General features: G+C 37.0%; 2 protein-coding genes across 4 annotated transcripts; one reads left to right on the forward strand and one right to left on the reverse strand.

Annotated features, from left to right (window-relative positions):
- Nucleotides 1-704: 704 nt before the first annotated feature.
- LOC113778783 (D-2-hydroxyglutarate dehydrogenase, mitochondrial) lies at nt 705-9,341 on the reverse strand. Of its 3 annotated transcripts, XM_027324278.1 has the most exons (16): nt 9,113-9,341; nt 8,479-8,723; nt 8,273-8,374; nt 7,553-7,600; nt 7,157-7,227; nt 6,528-6,646; nt 5,880-5,975; nt 5,671-5,780; nt 5,329-5,409; nt 4,611-4,723; nt 3,486-3,594; nt 2,866-2,971; nt 2,463-2,548; nt 2,251-2,376; nt 1,853-1,992; nt 705-1,689 (listed from the first exon to the last, which is right to left on the reverse strand). In XM_027324278.1, the coding sequence occupies exons 1-15, from the start codon at nt 9,168-9,170 to the stop codon at nt 1,897-1,899; spliced, it is 1,566 nt and encodes a 521-aa protein (XP_027180079.1). In that variant the 5' UTR covers nt 9,171-9,341; the 3' UTR covers nt 705-1,689; nt 1,853-1,896. The 3 variants fall into 3 exon arrangements, with proteins under 3 accessions (XP_027180079.1, XP_027180078.1, XP_027180080.1); XM_027324277.1 differs by lacking the exon at nt 705-1,689 and having other exon boundaries at nt 1,703-1,992; nt 9,113-9,340; XM_027324279.1 differs by lacking the exons at nt 705-1,689; nt 4,611-4,723 and adding an exon at nt 4,321-4,421 and having other exon boundaries at nt 1,703-1,992; nt 9,113-9,337.
- A 1,085-nt stretch (nt 9,342-10,426) lies between these two features.
- LOC113777758 (CDK5RAP1-like protein) lies at nt 10,427-14,149 on the forward strand. The gene is made up of 3 exons (XM_027322951.1): nt 10,427-10,799; nt 11,440-12,497; nt 12,849-14,149. Exons 1-3 carry the CDS (start codon nt 10,444-10,446, stop codon nt 13,355-13,357), a joined length of 1,923 nt encoding a protein of 640 aa, XP_027178752.1. The 5' UTR covers nt 10,427-10,443; the 3' UTR covers nt 13,358-14,149.
- The last annotated feature ends 2,041 nt before the right edge of the window (nt 14,150-16,190 follow it).

Below are 16,190 nucleotides of genomic sequence, written 5' to 3' on the forward strand. Positions count from 1 at the left end.
CTTCAATCCAACATGCCGGGCCGAGACAGGAAAACCCTTTATTGTCATTTTCCTCTCAATTATTGGTTTCTAAATCAAATACAACAGCTCATCTATATTACTACTATGAGGACGGTCATCTCGGCCCGGTCACTCTAAAGAAAGGACTAGGGCTTCCTGTATTTCCAGTCATCTCGGCCCGAGATTGTATGAACTCGGCTTTCCAATGAAATGTCGAGTCCTCACACGTCTACAGTCATCTCAGCTCGTCATTGCGCGAATTCCGTCAAGGCCAGTTCTTCGCCCCTCAGCGTCTCGACTAATGAACTGTCCCTGACAACTAACACCTTATTGAAAAATCCCAACGTCTACATGACAGAAAGACATAACGTTTGACAAGACTTGACCACTGACAAGACTTGACCACTGCTATACCTTGTCAACACAGACAGGACACACAGGCGATCAGATCTTAGGAAATTGAAGTCCACTGTCCTTCCCTCCTATTGGCCTTCTATAAATATCATTCCCTCCTAAATAAAGGGAGAGGACTCTCTACTATTTTCATTCCCATTATTCATTTCCCACAAAACTAACTTAATCATTGGAAGTACTCCGAGGGAAAAAAGCGCCGTCTAGTGTGTTTATCAGGAAAAGTACAGCACAAAGTCACCTCGCTTAAGAAGAGGACGTATTAGGTTAGCTCGGCTTGCCCATCCAAAAATAACATTTTCATGCTACATATTTACAACAAACGGAAAAGGAAAAAATTTGAATCCCTAAACAGGAAAACGATTGTCATTTTCCGGTCAATTATTAGTTTTTATCCAAAGGAATACACTATTGCACACTGCTGCAGAGAGAGATTTGAATCCTTAATCTATAGTCAGAATTGCCCCTCAGCTCACGTAATGCGAGTCGGTTTCCTAAATTCTAGTCACCGGTCTTCGTTTCTAACCGACGCCAAGTTCATTGCATAGTTTCTCACTGGTCCAAAGTAAACGACACGTCTCCTTGCGAGGCACCATCAAAGTATCGAGTGGCTTCGTAAGCACGATATCTTCCCCTGGAATAGTTTTCTGTATTTGGCTCTTCTCAGGCCTGTCAATCTGCATTTTTCGTCGACCAAGTCGGCAAAAAGACTCGAGATCTACTTCTAGAAAACAATTTGTCAAACGAACAAAGGGAAAAATATGTCAAAAGTGATCTAAAGCAAACACTTTATTAGCTATTTGCTTTGGACGCTGTCAATAGGAAGGAATCAGATTACCCACTGACGTATCCTCCAAGGTAATTAACTTGCTAGGACAGGATTTCAGTTTCAACACAAGGAGGATTAAGCATATCCTTTGCATCATTTCAATTTTATGACTGCCCCCACCAAGAAAACTAGACTCTGGAAAGCATCTAGCGGTTGCAGAATCAAAGTTCATGCCTATTCCGATCTTGACCTGTCTTAAATCAGTAAATAATCAATAAACAATGATGATAAGTTACTCATTACGTGACAATTATGACCGCATTTAGGTACTGGATCATGGTTAATCATCGTCCCTACAAAACATGTTAGTCATGGTATGTTCTTGTACAGCAAGCGAACGGTAGAAATGGCATTCTCACTGAGACTGGAAGACAAATGAACAACCAACAGTATACGGTATGGTCATCACAATCTTTTAAGGACGGCCCAAGTTACTTTGCACAAAAATTCTGCACATTGAAGGATGGCTTAAGTTACTTGCACATACTTTTAGGAACAACATGTCATTGAAGTCTCAATTTCTCAGCCTGTAATCTGTAATCTACGACCTGTGGTATGAATTTTCTAATGCAATCTTATTCTCAATTTTGTGTCAAAAACTAAAAGTCGTACCCTGAGCTGAAAAATTGGACACTTGCAGTCATCAGTTTATTTCCTTAATTTTGAGAAAAGAGGCTCGATGGAAGAACTTTGTACGGGTTGAGTATACCATTGGGGTCAAGCAGCTTCTTGATGGAAGCCATTACTTGCACCTGTCAGCACAATTATTTGTTTTAGATTCTTGTATGGATAGAAAGTAGTAATCGGGGGAAAAATAAAAAATCAGTGAAGGATCGGAGTGTGTAAAGGAAGGAGAAAGTATTTGAACCTGTAAATCGCATTGGAAAACAAAGGCATGAGTAGGATCAAGCAGAAAGACACAGACAGATAATAGAATGATTATTATCGAGACAAGATGTGTCAGGTAACAGTTCGAATACACAATAATCAAAGTCTATCATCAGCCTTACAGTTTCAGGTGACTTGCTGTAGTGGATTTTAGCAGCTTTCATCAATCCAAGACCATGCTCAGCACTAATACTCCCACGGTTCTTTGATGTCCATTCATACACGAAGGGCTCAATTTTTGCCAAAATCTGAAATATGTGTGATCATCTTAGTGAGGTAACTACAATTCAGAATCAAGGGAACCTCACAGAGAGAGCAGGAACAAGCACACTACATTATCATCATACGCTGGAGCTGAGATATTTAGATGTAAGTTTCCATCCCCAAGGTGACCATATGCCACTACTGTGGCTGCAGGACCTAGAGATTAACATGCAAGTGTGAAAAGTTGTCAGAAACATTTAATACCTTACTGACAGTCAAGTCCAAATGTAATGTTATACCTAAGAAGTCAGAACTCAACAAGTGAAACTTAATCAGCCAAGTAAAGTAGGATCTTCAAGTTGAAATGAAGCTTGGCTTCCATGATAAGTTATGAGAAATAACTACTGAAGCTATGTATCCATTGGATGAATCCCATCCAGAAGATTGTTCCACCTTCAAGGTATCACCATGAAAGAGAACAGCATTCTTACTGTTCAATAAAACAAAGAAAAAGTAATGAATTTCATTATTACCAATTTGCACTCGCATTTCCTCAACAAGATCATACATCTTTTCAAGAGGCAGTGACAAATCATATTTGTACACAGCCCCTGCTTTCATGAGAGCTTCAGGTAAACCCTGTAACCAAGAAGCTGCATATTAGCAAGTTTCATGTATAGACAAAACGCCTCATGTAATTTAAAGATACTTCATGCTATTAAACAGATCACTCGGAAATCAATATTTTAGGTAATAGTTGCATTCTTTTATACTGTTTAAAAATTATAAATTAAAGGAAATTTCATAGTTATTTGCTCCAATGCAAAACGTTCTCGTGATTTTAGCAATAAGTCAATCCATTTAATCTGACTCCTACTATAATTCTAACATCCAAAAAACTATTATCAAGATATAGAACAAGGAGATATTCTAATTTATTACAGAACAAAATGTTATTCTCAATTTCAGAGAGAGATACTGAAACATCAGGAGAAATTCAGTAGAGCAGATGAAGCACCACATCAGAGCTGAGATGTCTATGCAAATAAAATAATATCAAATACCCGAGCGTAAGTTCCCAATTCCAAAGAACTCTCCAAAGTAATATTGGTGACTTTGATGATACGACAAAATGAGGATGCATGGTAATAACCTCACGAATATGCCAAAATGAGGATGCTTGATTGATATCTTGAGCAAGAACTCCATTGGCTACCAAACCACTTTCCACTGAATGAAGAAGGAAGGCCTCAAGGTTCTCCCTGGAGACATCAAGATAGAATGTTTAGAACCAAAAGAAGCAGCAAATCATCATTCCAGGCATATTTATTTGATAAACCTTAAGTTTTCTGATATAGAACGTTGGACATTTGTTCAAACAAAGAGCATTATTCATTAACTTCAAAGGTGGCTGTTGTCCAAGAGGTTTTAACTCCTTTCAAACTATAAGCAAAAAGCAACTAGGAAATAGAATGGTAAATAGCTGGCCAAGCTGGTTGTACTGATGCCTATGGTTGCCCAAGCAAGTTTGAACAATAACAGTTTACATAAAATTAAGAACCATCTTACATCTAGGAGATCATTTGCTAAGTTTTATTATTCAAACTGAACTAAGCTAAGCTTGCCCCCGCCAAAAAAAAAAAAGGTCCTAACTAGCTCGTTGATAGAAACTAAAACATCCCAAACAGAAAGAAAGAGCTTCTGTTCATCAGATTCATGTCATGCCACAGAAAGAAAGTGTGTCCCTAGTGTAAGAAGTATTTTTTTCAGAAGTTTTTTCTTCAGGTAAAATATTTCATCAGTGTATCCCCTCTATTTCCTTGTTAAACAAGAAACTGCTTTGAAACCTGTAAAGGGAAGGAAGAGGTTGTCAATTGTAACAAGACCTATTCAACTATTTTGTCCGATTCCTATTCGGTGACTTTCTTCGAGTCCTTCAATTTAGACGACAACAAAATTTTAAGGATGGCATGTAGCAAATAATTTACTTGTCAAAAGTTTCGTTGCTTCCAGTTGTCTCAATCAGAATATAGAAGTTGTGTATTGAGGGAGGTAAAGGATTGCGAACACCATCCAAATGTTTCAGAACCTGTCGCATGTAACATATAAGCATGGTGATGGAAATTAACAGCATATTATTCACACAAAGTACAAGACACTATGCATACATAATCTAATGTCGCTCACATGTAACTTAGCTGAGTATATTATACTGAGATAAAGTTAAAAAACATTAAGCACAAATTACATGAATATACTTCCACTTGCATAAGTGTACCAGAACTCAAGGGGCAATGCCCTGAGATCAATGCAGGTGAAATCCTGCCCGTATTTATCTTTTATCACTTCTCGTCCGTGATTTTCAGTTCCCAAAAAAGTTGTGGAACTAACCTTCATACAACACAAGAAATCAAAGCCTCGTAGAATTGAGGGAATTTCGCATCGACTGACAACCAAAAACTTTGTGGAAATTAGGGTATTCCACCAAAACCCCAAAAAATTAATAATAATAAGATCCCCACCAAAACCCCAAGCCGAAAAAACAAAATCTAAGTCAGGCAAAACTGGTGGCAGCACATAGAAAATGTCTTTTTTGCTATCTTTTGTCCTAGTTACTGTGAGTTAATATATACTTTCACGGGGTCAGAACACATGAACTTAATAGCTTCATGCGGACAAATATCCATAAATTACAAAGTTTTGGATGATATCAGAGCTAAATAAGATTTACTTCAGTCCACTTCCTTACAGCTTTTGCCTTTAAATCAAACAGACACCTCATGTAATATATCAACAATTCTTGAAATTTAGTACTAACCATCTACTCTGCATGTGCCTCTCTAGGGGTGGAGCAAAATAAGAGTTTTCTTCATGATTACATGCATTGCACAAGCATGAAAAAGATCACCATCATTGTCATCAATTAAAGTTCATGAAATTAAAGGCAAATGTACGTCAATTCATCAGAAAGATAAAAGGCCATAGAGAAAACTAACCAAACTCATTGCATCAGAATCAAGAAACTCAAATGCAGAAAGAATTCCTCCAAGCTTCTTTTTTGCTTCCAACAGAAGTTTCTGGAGCCAAGAATAGGATGTACAAAAAAATAAATCAAAAATTATTTTCCCAACTTTTTATCTAAGTATCATTAAATGGAAGAAAAGTATACAGTCATGATAACCTCACCACTACATATAGTTGGGAATTTCACACTCGACATTTTAAGTGTGGATGCTGGTGTTCCAAATGTGAATGTAGCAAAAGACAAAGGGCTTTTTTCCAAGAAAAATAAAAATCATAACGAAAGGAGTCTCTTAGCCTCTCATGATGTATATTACCTGGCAGCTGGTGTAATCTTCGCAAGCAAGAAAAGCTATATTGACAGATGACAACTTTGGAGGGGTAAGAATTGAAACCTTTGTAACAATTCCCAAAGATCCTTCACTTCCTAAAGACGCATACAGGTTGTTGAAGAAGGTAAACATAAAATTTCATTGATAAAGAGACAAAACCATCAACGAATAAGTAAAAAATTATCTCTTTTCACCTATAAATAGGTGCTTAAGGTCATATCCAGTATTGTCTTTTCTTAAAGTCCCAAGCATGTCGAGCACAGTACCATTTGCCAAAACTGCTTCAAGACCTGAAAGAAATATTTTAGATCAATGTTTTAGACTAACCACCTTTCTCAAAAGGAAAGTAAAAATTCTTAATTATCTTCAATAAAGGAAGATGATTCATCTTGATGCTGCCTAGAAAAATAATTTCCCAGTAATAGTACAGTACCCTGAAACTGCTTTCAATAAACAGAGGCATTATCCAGCCGAGCAACACTGATCACTATGCAACATGAATAAATATGTACTTGTGATTACCTGTTCCTACTTACTCACATGCTAAATCTAATTCATGTATAATGTACAAAGTCAAGTGGAATATCAGTTCAAATTTTACTCAGATGCTACCAGCAAAATCTACATTAGACAACTTAGGAATAACAGGGACCTTTTCAATTTAAACTTAAACTCCAAATGAGGCTACTGGCAGCAGATATCAGCATTATACATCAATTACAATTCAAGACATCAAAAGCAAATTCTATGCATAAGAGTGGTATCAGTATTGAACTGGAAAAGCATACCGAATATCAGTGCATAAAACAGTTAAGAACATGAAAACGAGGAACAATGCTCACCAAGTACACTGCCATGTAGTGAACCATACCGCAGAAGACGTAGCCCACCAGCATTAGTTGATACATTTCCTCCAATTTGACAGCTACCTTTGGCTCCTAAATCTAGTGGCATAATAAATCTGAAAAGGAACCAAAACTTCACTAATACAGCTAGATGTGTAAAGAAATACTCAATTACATATTTCAAGGCATGATCATGAAATTTGAGGTCGCCAAAAGCTTGAAACAGAATTAAAATCAGAAAAAGATCTGTTAAATGAAAAATATATGAACAAAACTTCTCCACTCCTCATAAAGCAAAATTTTGATCAGGCAAAAATAGAATAGAAGAAATTCTTTCGTGCATACAATCTTTGAACACTAAGTACTTGTTCAACAGAGGTGACTGAAGTAATTTGGTGAGCTGGTGAATACACCAGGAACCCTAAGGTAGCAACATTACTATAGCAGAACCGTTTTACAACCACCAAAAAAAAAATTCCACAGAATTATCACATCGACTCAGGACTACAAGTGAAAATGGCATAATAGGACATCACAGTCATCATCAACTAACCATCTGTTATATTGAGTATTCTATGTTCTTTGCAGTCTCAGAGAAGAATTATGACAAAGTAGTGAATTTTTACCCTTCATCATCTAGGAAAGAAATCAAGTTTTCCAATATGCATCCTGCTTCACAAACCAGGACACCACTGACCTGGAAAAGACAACAAAAGGAAAGACAATGGAACTCATCTCAGCAATTTGAGTTTACAACTGACATGATAATTTCTAATTTTTAATTTCTAACCCAAGTTTGAAGTGCAGGGAAATGAAAATTAGCAAAGCCAAACTAACACTCTAAAGAATGAAAACTCTGATAAAGAAAAGACAGTCTATTCCATTTCTACAACATCCTTTCAAAATCAAAATGCACAACATAGGCTGTGTATGTTAATAACAAAAGCCAGGCAAAATGCCTCAGTTGAATATCTGGCATGAAAGCAAAAATTTGAAATATAGATCAGTGAACTTACTATTACCTTGTCAAAAGAAAGGATGTTCCTCATTAAACCAACATTGATGATCACCTGTGAAGTTTCAACATGAGACAAGTAAGCCAGGTGCCTGAGAATTTGAAGGTTTGGGAAATGCAACATGTGGAAGCCACTAGATTTTCCACAAGCAGTAAATGTATTCCTGAATGCTTTTTTAGATAGGTGTCTCTAGACCATTAGTTCCAAGTTGGTTTGACCACAAATGAATCCTTTTAGGACCCCAAAACTTGTAAAGACTGAACTATGATTAGATTGGCTGTGATAATATCTGATAGATCAAAACATTATCAGGATACTAGTTTCTTCATTCTACTATGAATTCAAAATTAAATGACTCAACACTCAACAAAGAACAACCTTACTCCAAGTAATCCCCTGATCATTTAGTGATCAAACTTTTCAAATAGTATTAATTTTGTAATTTAACAAGTCTACAGTGCTTAAACTGCCAGCAGAAATCTACATGTCACCACAAAATCGATGCTTACATCCGACACCTTGTATTCCAATTAAAGTCTCTCCTCCTTGAAGCAATAATAAGATGTAGAAATAAATCAATACCCTTTTCATCAACAATATACATTCTCCAAGCACAACACAAATTATGTTCCAATTAACTGCATTAAGAACATATTTACTACAGAATTCATCTTAGATAAACTGAAAGATTCAACGCACTATAAATTAATGAGTTATGATATATACCTCATCAAAAACAGGTACACTTCCACCCACAAGACCTGTGTTTCCACCTTGGGGAACAACAGCCAAGCGCCTGGAATTACAGTATTTAAGAATCTGTGAAACCTGCATAAACCATGTGGGCACAACAGACGATTACGCTTGACTTCTTTGGGTTAAAAAAAAAAAAACCCAATGTCTTAAATAAACAATAAAAAAAAGTTATATACTTCTTCAGTGTTCTTAGGCTGAAGCAGAAGCTTGCTCGAGCCTCTGTACTTGCCCATCCAATCAGTATTTGCAGCATCCAGTGCCAATGCATCCTGAACAACACCTCTCTCCCCTAATATGGTCTTGAAATAGCTGATATCATCAGGGCTAATGCTAGAAAACAAGGGATTTCTGTGCACTGTTGTGGCCACTGAATAAAAATATTTCCCCTGTTTGCTTTTACAGCTATTGTTCCAATTAACCGCTGTCGTTAGCATACAAATAAAACACCAATTATCGACTTAATAAGACAATCTGCATTTGTTTTGTCTACAACATAGGCAGGGCGTAGAAATTGATAATCTATTGATCTCCAGATAAGCTACGACTTATTAGCAAGAAAAAAGTCTTTAAATTTATATACCCCTCAAAGCAGTATAATTTCTTTTGTCTTAAATTTTCCTAATCTGAATTACTGAAATTCAATAACAAGACAACCAACTTGCTCCATCTTTGCTATTCATTGCTACAGTAGAAATAAAGACTATTATATAAGAGCACTTACCAATAAAATGGGATAGGGAAAAAAACAGCATTCTGATACTAGCGGGTGTGTGTGATCATAGTTGATAATTGTGCACGTAAGTTTGGTACCTGAAGCGAACCTGCTAGAGAATTTGAGCAGACGGTCAGCAGCTCTCCATTTCTCCATCTCGTAGAGAATTTGATGACTATTGAGGGCCGAGCTATTTCATGATAGTGTCAGATTACTGGGCTATTAAGGGAGTTTTAGGACCAGTTTGGGCAAAGAAATATAGAAGAGACAAGTATTTGGATAAACTGGAGGCTAACTTTGTTTTTTTTTTTTTTGGTAGGAGAGGCTGACTTTGTTGAAAGCTTCAGACTCGTTGCCATGCCACTTCTATCCTGTCCTTTCTCTTGTGGTGCATGCGTCTTGTTCTCAACTATTTCTAATTGTGTAAAAATTAATTTTAAAAACTTAAAATAAAAAAATAAAAACTTGTTTCTGATTTTCAGCTTTTTATGTCCAAAAAATTCAAAATCAATATAAAATATAATTGAAAATATAATAAAATAAATTTTTAAAAATCAAATCTTAAAAGTCATTTTGTGATTAAAGTCCATACTTCGACAATGTGCAGTTGCACTCAGTGCTGGTAAAAATAAATTGCATGTTTCATTCTCTTTTTACTTATTCCAATATATGTCTTATTACCATTTTATTTGAAACTCCAAAAAATACAAAAGAGACAATCACCCTTTGGTCATATGTCTGGCTTTTATTTTTAACTAATTCCATCCAAATTAGGTAATGGGAAAAAAATTTAAAGTTCAATTTAGGAGAGAAAATGAAAAGAAATCAACATTTTCACATTGTCTTGTTTGTCGAAAATTTGGAAAAAAAAAAAAAATTGACCATGAATGAATAGACAATATGCATCTAAGGTACTTAACTTCCAATTTTTTTTGGGGGGGAGGGGCGTAAATAGATTGGGTGATATAGGAGAAAGCAGTCTAAATAAGAGATCATGACCTCAAGAGCTTTCACTTAAAAAAGAAAAGAAAAAGTCTTCCAATTTGAATTATTTAATTGTTCATTTTACTGGTAAACTAGGCAACGTAAGAATGTTGACAAATAGTCTCACTTCTGTATCTATAACTTTTCCCACTTATTAGAAGGAAATGAAAGAAAGAAAAATCACTTCATTAAAATTCCAAGAAACACTTTCAGTTGTTTTGCATTCTCTTTTTTTTTTCAAAGAAAAAAAAAACTCCCAAGTTTCAATTATCCAGATCTTTAGGCAAGTAATTCCTTTCCTTCGATTACCGTCCAAACAAGGTGTTAAACAAAACTGAAGTTATGGGTCGTACAGCCGGCTTGCAATTCGGATCCTTTCATTTTCCGAGCCCTATCCAACTCTCTCCTTCAGACTTCCCAAAGCCAAGTAGTCTATCAAAGCAAAATGGCGACTGCCGCTGCTGCTTCCATAGCTTCTTCAGTGTCGTCTGTCTTAAACCAACCCCACCACCACCCTTCTCTAATCATCCGGCTTCCTCGGAGATGCTCCGCCGCCTTCTCTCGCCGACTCCTTGGGTCCCCAAATCCCCTGAAAACCTCATCATCTCTCTCCCGTTCTTCCTACCATGTCCTCGCCCGCTCGCCATTATTAAAAGCGCGGCGATGTTTAACCTTTTCTTTAGGATTCGTTCGGAACTCAGCATCGCACATTCCGCTTTCCCAAAAGCAAGAAATCCCGAGTCTCCACCATTTCATGCCAAAAGCTACTCCCGTTCCTTCTGTTTCTGAACCCCAATTCGAGTAAGTTGGGGATTCCATCGATTTCATTTTTATGCGTGGTTTTATGTTTGTATTAATTCTGGGTTCTGTCTGCTGGAAGTATTTGCCTTGGATAATCTGAGAAAGATTTAATCTCGAAGAGTTGCCTGGTTGTTATTCAACTTGAAGCTTGTACGTTAGTAATGAGCTCAACTGTTAGTTACTGCTACAAAAATGAATAAGCCTTTTCGGTTTATTTGGCTAGTAATCAAGCTAAAAGAGAAACCACTGAATGCAATTTTCGATTTTGTATCAGTATTTGACGTCATAATTGGATATGTTGGGATTATATTGTTTGAGCATATTCATTTTTAGTATCTCATTTAGCTATTATTGTATGCTTAACAATGCCATTATTTAACCTTTGCCTTCTTGACGCTTTCCGGTTTTGATGTTGAATAGTTGTATTTGCTCTTCATAGTGTTTAGTGTCGACTGATCATACAGATGGGTATCTTCTGAAACTAAAGCCGTTATATGCACAGAGTTGTTGTCTTGTCAACAGTGCAGTGTCTAAGTACTAGCGACTTCATATACTTCTAGTTTTCTTAAACATAAAGAGCTCTTATGTCCAATTAGAAATATCTCATTGTTATTTCTCTTCTTGTTTATTTTTGTCCTAGCTTGATAGCACCTTCTGAAGTTCTTCCAAGAGGTCGTATTTATCAAGAAACATATGGATGTCAGATGAATGTCAATGATATGGAGATAGTATTATCTATCATGAAGAAAGCTGGGTATAGTGAAGTGGTGGATGTTCCTGAGAGTGCAGAGATAATATTTGTCAACACATGTGCTATTAGGGACAATGCAGAGCACAAGGTATGGCAGAGGCTCAATTACTTTTGGTTTCTTAAGAGGCATTGGAAGAGCAATGTTGCCATTGGACGGTCACAGTCCCTACATCCTCCGAAAGTTGTTGTTCTCGGCTGTATGGCTGAGAGGTTGAAGGAGAAGATATTAGATGCAGATAAGATGGTTGATGTTGTTTGTGGACCTGATGCTTATAGAGACCTGCCACGCCTATTAGAAGAGGTAGACTCTGGTCAAAAAGGGATTAACACTCTACTTTCACTTGAAGAAACTTATGCTGATATCAATCCTGTTCGTATCTCTAAAAATTCAATCAGTGCTTTTGTCTCAATTATGAGAGGTTGCAATAATATGTGCTCCTTTTGCATTGTTCCTTTCACCAGAGGCAGAGAGAGATCTAGGCCAGTGGAATCCATTGTTAGAGAGGTGGGAGAGCTTTGGAAAGAAGGTGTTAAAGAGGTGACACTTCTTGGTCAGAATGTTAACAGTTACAATGACACATCCGGGCTTGAAAAAGAAATTGAACCAGGAGTAAACTGGAAACTTAGTGAAGGTTTTTCCAGCATGTGTAAGGTTAAAAAGATGGGTTTACGCTTTGCAGATCTCTTGGATAGACTTGCTGTGGAATTTCCAGAGATGCGGTTTAGATTCACTTCACCACACCCTAAAGATTTTCCTGATGAGTTGTTGTATGTAATGCGAGACAGACACAATATCTGCAAAAGCATCCATTTGCCTGCACAATCAGGGAACAGTAACGTGCTGAAAAAGATGCGACGTGGCTATACACGAGAAGCATATTTAGAACTTGTGAGTAAGATACGGAGTATAATTCCTGATATGGGGATCAGCAGTGATTTTATTTGTGGTGAGAGTCTTATTCACATTGGTTTTACTCATCGTATTCTTAGTTTTCATTAATTATTTTATCTTCTCTTCTTTGATTTTCTTCATTTTATTGCATTTTTCTGGTTCTTTTACACCTCATGGCTTGTCATCAAGTTCCTGACTCTCCCTGATTATCAAATGGCACCACTGTCAATCATGAATCTCTGGGGTTTAAGTTTCATATGGATCCTGTAATTGCCAAGCACTCCCATGTTTTGGCAGTAGTTGACCAAATCTTCTTGAGCTTTTAATTTTAATTGGTTGGACTATTTTGGGGATAGGATTGCTTATGAATCATTTCTTGTCTGAATAATTTGGTGCCTTGATGCAGGTTTTTGTGGTGAAACAGAGGAGGAGCACCAAGACACACTTACCCTGATGAAGGCTGTCAGTTATGATATGGCATACATGTTTGCATACAGTATGAGAGAGAAAACCCATGCCCACAGGAATTACGTGGATGATGTTCTTGAAGATGTAAAGCAGAGACGGCTAACAGAGCTTATTGAAGCTTTCCGGGAGAGTACAGGTCAGTGCTTTGACTCCCAACTTGGCAGTGTCCAACTTGTGTTAGTTGAAGGGCCCAATAAGAGGGCCCCTGACACAGAGCTTATAGGCAAGAGCGATAGAGGCCACAGGGTATCTTTCAGAAACTTGCCTGTCCCTGATAGGGTTGAGATTGATGGTAAAAGGAATCCAAGAGTTGGTGATTTTGTGGAAGTTCATATTTCAAAAACCTCAAGAGCGACACTCTTTGGAGAAGCACTTGCGATTACTAAACTGAGCTCATTTTATGACAATCTACATGAACCTGCTTTTGCCTGTGCTAGCAGAATTTGATCTATTCTTTTAAGAAGCCCCTGGTACAACTTTTTCCTCACTAAATTAATCTACTTGAAGGTAGTTTTGCTGTAATTACGGGTTTAAGTTTCATTCATCCCTTTGAATTATTGCTTGGTCTCAAAATTAAGTGCTTCTTCAGCAGACCTATATTACACAGTTTATATTTCTGGAGGAAATTCCATACCAAGCAACAGTTCTGGGGCTGAAGGGAGTAAATTGAATTTTCCCTTGATTACATCCTGGAAGCATAGGTGATTTCTATTGGTCTGGTTCCTTGGGATGGGCTCTGGACCTCCGTTAAAAGGGGAGGATGTTCTCTTGGTTTTGCGTGATGCTTGTAGTGAAAGATAGGCTTTTGTGTAGTTTCTCACCTCTCACTCAAACCAGGCGAAAATGCCAAGATCACAGAATCAAATGCAGGAGAGCAAAATACTTGGTAGCACTCTTTCTCAGAGTTATTAGAGAGTATCCAAGACACTCAGCAGTGACAGTGAAATGGAGCTTCTCTGAAGCATGAATCTGGGAGGCTAAACATTCTCCAGTTCAGGTGGATCAGTGTCAGCAAGAAAATGGGTTTTGTACGCCAGGTTCATTTAATTTTACGTGAGATTATAGTTCTTAACTCCCAGAATCCATTGTCATTGAGTTTTGGTGTACGACTAGATTAGGACAAACAAAATACACATATGAGGAGTTTGGCATGAAAGCCCCCCCGTGGGGGATTCTGATGCAAGTGAAAGGGATGAAGTATACGGAAAGCTTTAGCTCGAACCCTGTACACCTTTTCTATCCTAGAGGCTCCGCATGTTTCCTGGTGTAAGTTCATTGCTGAAAGCTAAATGTAAGTCAACTATAATTATATACATAAAATATATATAATAATATATACAATTTATAATTATACCTATTATAACATAAATTAATAATAATTTATATATCGATTTGTGGTAATTCATAATCATTAAATAAATATTATATTTAATTATGAATTCGTTTTGAGTCCAAAGTTCATATAAAAATGTGAATCAAGTTTGAGCCTCCTAATTTGAGCCTAAACTCGAAGGTCCAAAAGCCTGAAAGTTCTATTTAATCAAGTTTGAGCTTGTGAAAACTGGCTCATAGAGCCTAACCGACAGCCCTGCAGCTAATTGTTTTCCTTGACAGCAACCTCATTCAGACGTTGCATGACCAAGTGATGAAATTTTAGGCTCAATGCATTATTACGCTATGCTAAAGACTCTGAAATACGGTAACACTTCATTGGAAAAGTTTATTATTATTAGAGAGCTTGTCAAAAGAATTACTGGTGTAGTGGAGGAAAAGTTTCCCAAGAAATACTTAATTGAATGCAAGGCAATTAGCTGTGTTTGGTTTTGCTTTGAGGCTTTTAGCTAATGTCAGGGGGTGCTGAGAACTGAGAATGAGAGTGTGTGAATTTGTCGGGTTCTTGAGGAGAATGAGAAGAGAGAGTGACCAAAAAGAGCAGAGTGAAAATTGAAGAGTGATAAGGACAAGTCGAAGTAGACGAGACTTGTGAGGAAGCAAAGCAGAGCCATGGGGAGCGTCTTGAAAAATGAAGATGCAGCAGCAGCAGGAGCAGGATGTAACCTCGTCTGGACTGATTTTTATTCAAACGCACGCACAGGATGTAACCTCATTTATTTGTTCATTCAAGACGTAATTCAATTTTAACAATTTGTAAATATTTAACTCACACGTAATGTTAAAATTGATGTACAAAATGTTATCTTTTTTTTTTCGGAGACGACAACTGTAGTATATCCTAATATATCCTACACTACGGGAAAGGGTGGACCTAAGGAGGTTCGGGAGTAACTCGGAGGGGACTGAACCACTGTCGAATCAAACGAGTATACTATGCATCCGTCTGAATTTTTTGAAACAAATCTACATTTTAATGTGGTAACCCCGCCAAGCCTTAAAAGGCTTTGGTGGCCACAAGCCCAAAGGCTGGTGGTTGTACAAAATGTTATCTCAACTTTACAACATCATCTCTCGTCAACCTTTAGGGACGTCGCTGCCCCATTTCCGGTTAATTAACTTGCCTTTAAATACACATCTACTACGAGTAAAAAGGTTTGCTGCTGCGTCTCTGGCATAGTTAGTGTCCGCTAGGCTCTAGGCCTCTAGCTAACATAGTATAGTGCATCTGGGGGTCGCTGCAATGTTAAATTGTACTTAAAAATTTTCGGAAGCTTGGATTTTTAAGAGTTACTATTTCAGTTTCTCCACTATCATATATAGTATTCTAAACCAGCCTTAGGTCATTAGAAATCCATTTTCACTTCCAACTTCATGCTTAATTTGTTTCCTAAGCAACTTTCCTGTTCGCCCTGCCAAATCTCTACTTTTTTTTCCCCTTATGATGCTAAATCTCTACTTAATTTGTATAAATGTCTTGTGCTTTTGCAATTCCTCATGATTATGAATAGTGGACTGAAAGATAAGGTGATTAATTGAGCCTGCGCAATCTGTTTTATGTCGAATTAGCTAAAAGTTAAACTAGTGTTGCTTAGATTTGAAAAACAGGACTAAGTGCTACAACACTCCCTAGTCAATTCCAATTAGTTTCTTCAAATCTCATTTTAATTCTCAACACGTCAAATCACACACGCACACATAATATAAATGGTCTATCCAACGGGTACCCATGCCCTCGTTAAAATGTATTTCATGTGTCATATTTTTTAAAATATAATATTAATTAACGAAAGTAAATAAATACAATGGAGAGAAAGTATATAAATGCAATGAAGAGTAATAATTATTAATATATGTATATACATAGTACGTTAAGTGAATTTTATAT

This window comes from Coffea eugenioides, chromosome 7, assembly GCF_003713205.1.
Source record: "Coffea eugenioides isolate CCC68of chromosome 7, Ceug_1.0, whole genome shotgun sequence".
NCBI classification, from domain to species: domain Eukaryota; kingdom Viridiplantae; phylum Streptophyta; class Magnoliopsida; order Gentianales; family Rubiaceae; genus Coffea; species Coffea eugenioides.

Coding starts and splice junctions, on each gene's coding strand:
- LOC113778783 (XM_027324278.1), bottom strand. CDS start 9,170: ATGGAGAAATGGAGAGCTGCTGACCGTCTGCTCAAATTCTCTAGCAGG. Junction 3,595..4,610: donor GCATTGCCCCTTGAGTTCTG/GTACACTTATGC, acceptor TGATGTCTCCAG/GGAGAACCTTGAGGCCTTCC. Junction 2,377..2,462: donor CTCCAGCGTATGATGATAAT/GTAGTGTGCTTG, acceptor CACATATTTCAG/ATTTTGGCAAAAATTGAGCC.
- LOC113777758 (XM_027322951.1), top strand. CDS start 10,444: ATGGCGACTGCCGCTGCTGCTTCCATAGCTTCTTCAGTGTCGTCTGTC. Junction 10,800..11,439: donor GTTTCTGAACCCCAATTCGA/GTAAGTTGGGGA, acceptor TTTTTGTCCTAG/CTTGATAGCACCTTCTGAAG. Junction 12,498..12,848: donor CAGCAGTGATTTTATTTGTG/GTGAGAGTCTTA, acceptor GCCTTGATGCAG/GTTTTTGTGGTGAAACAGAG.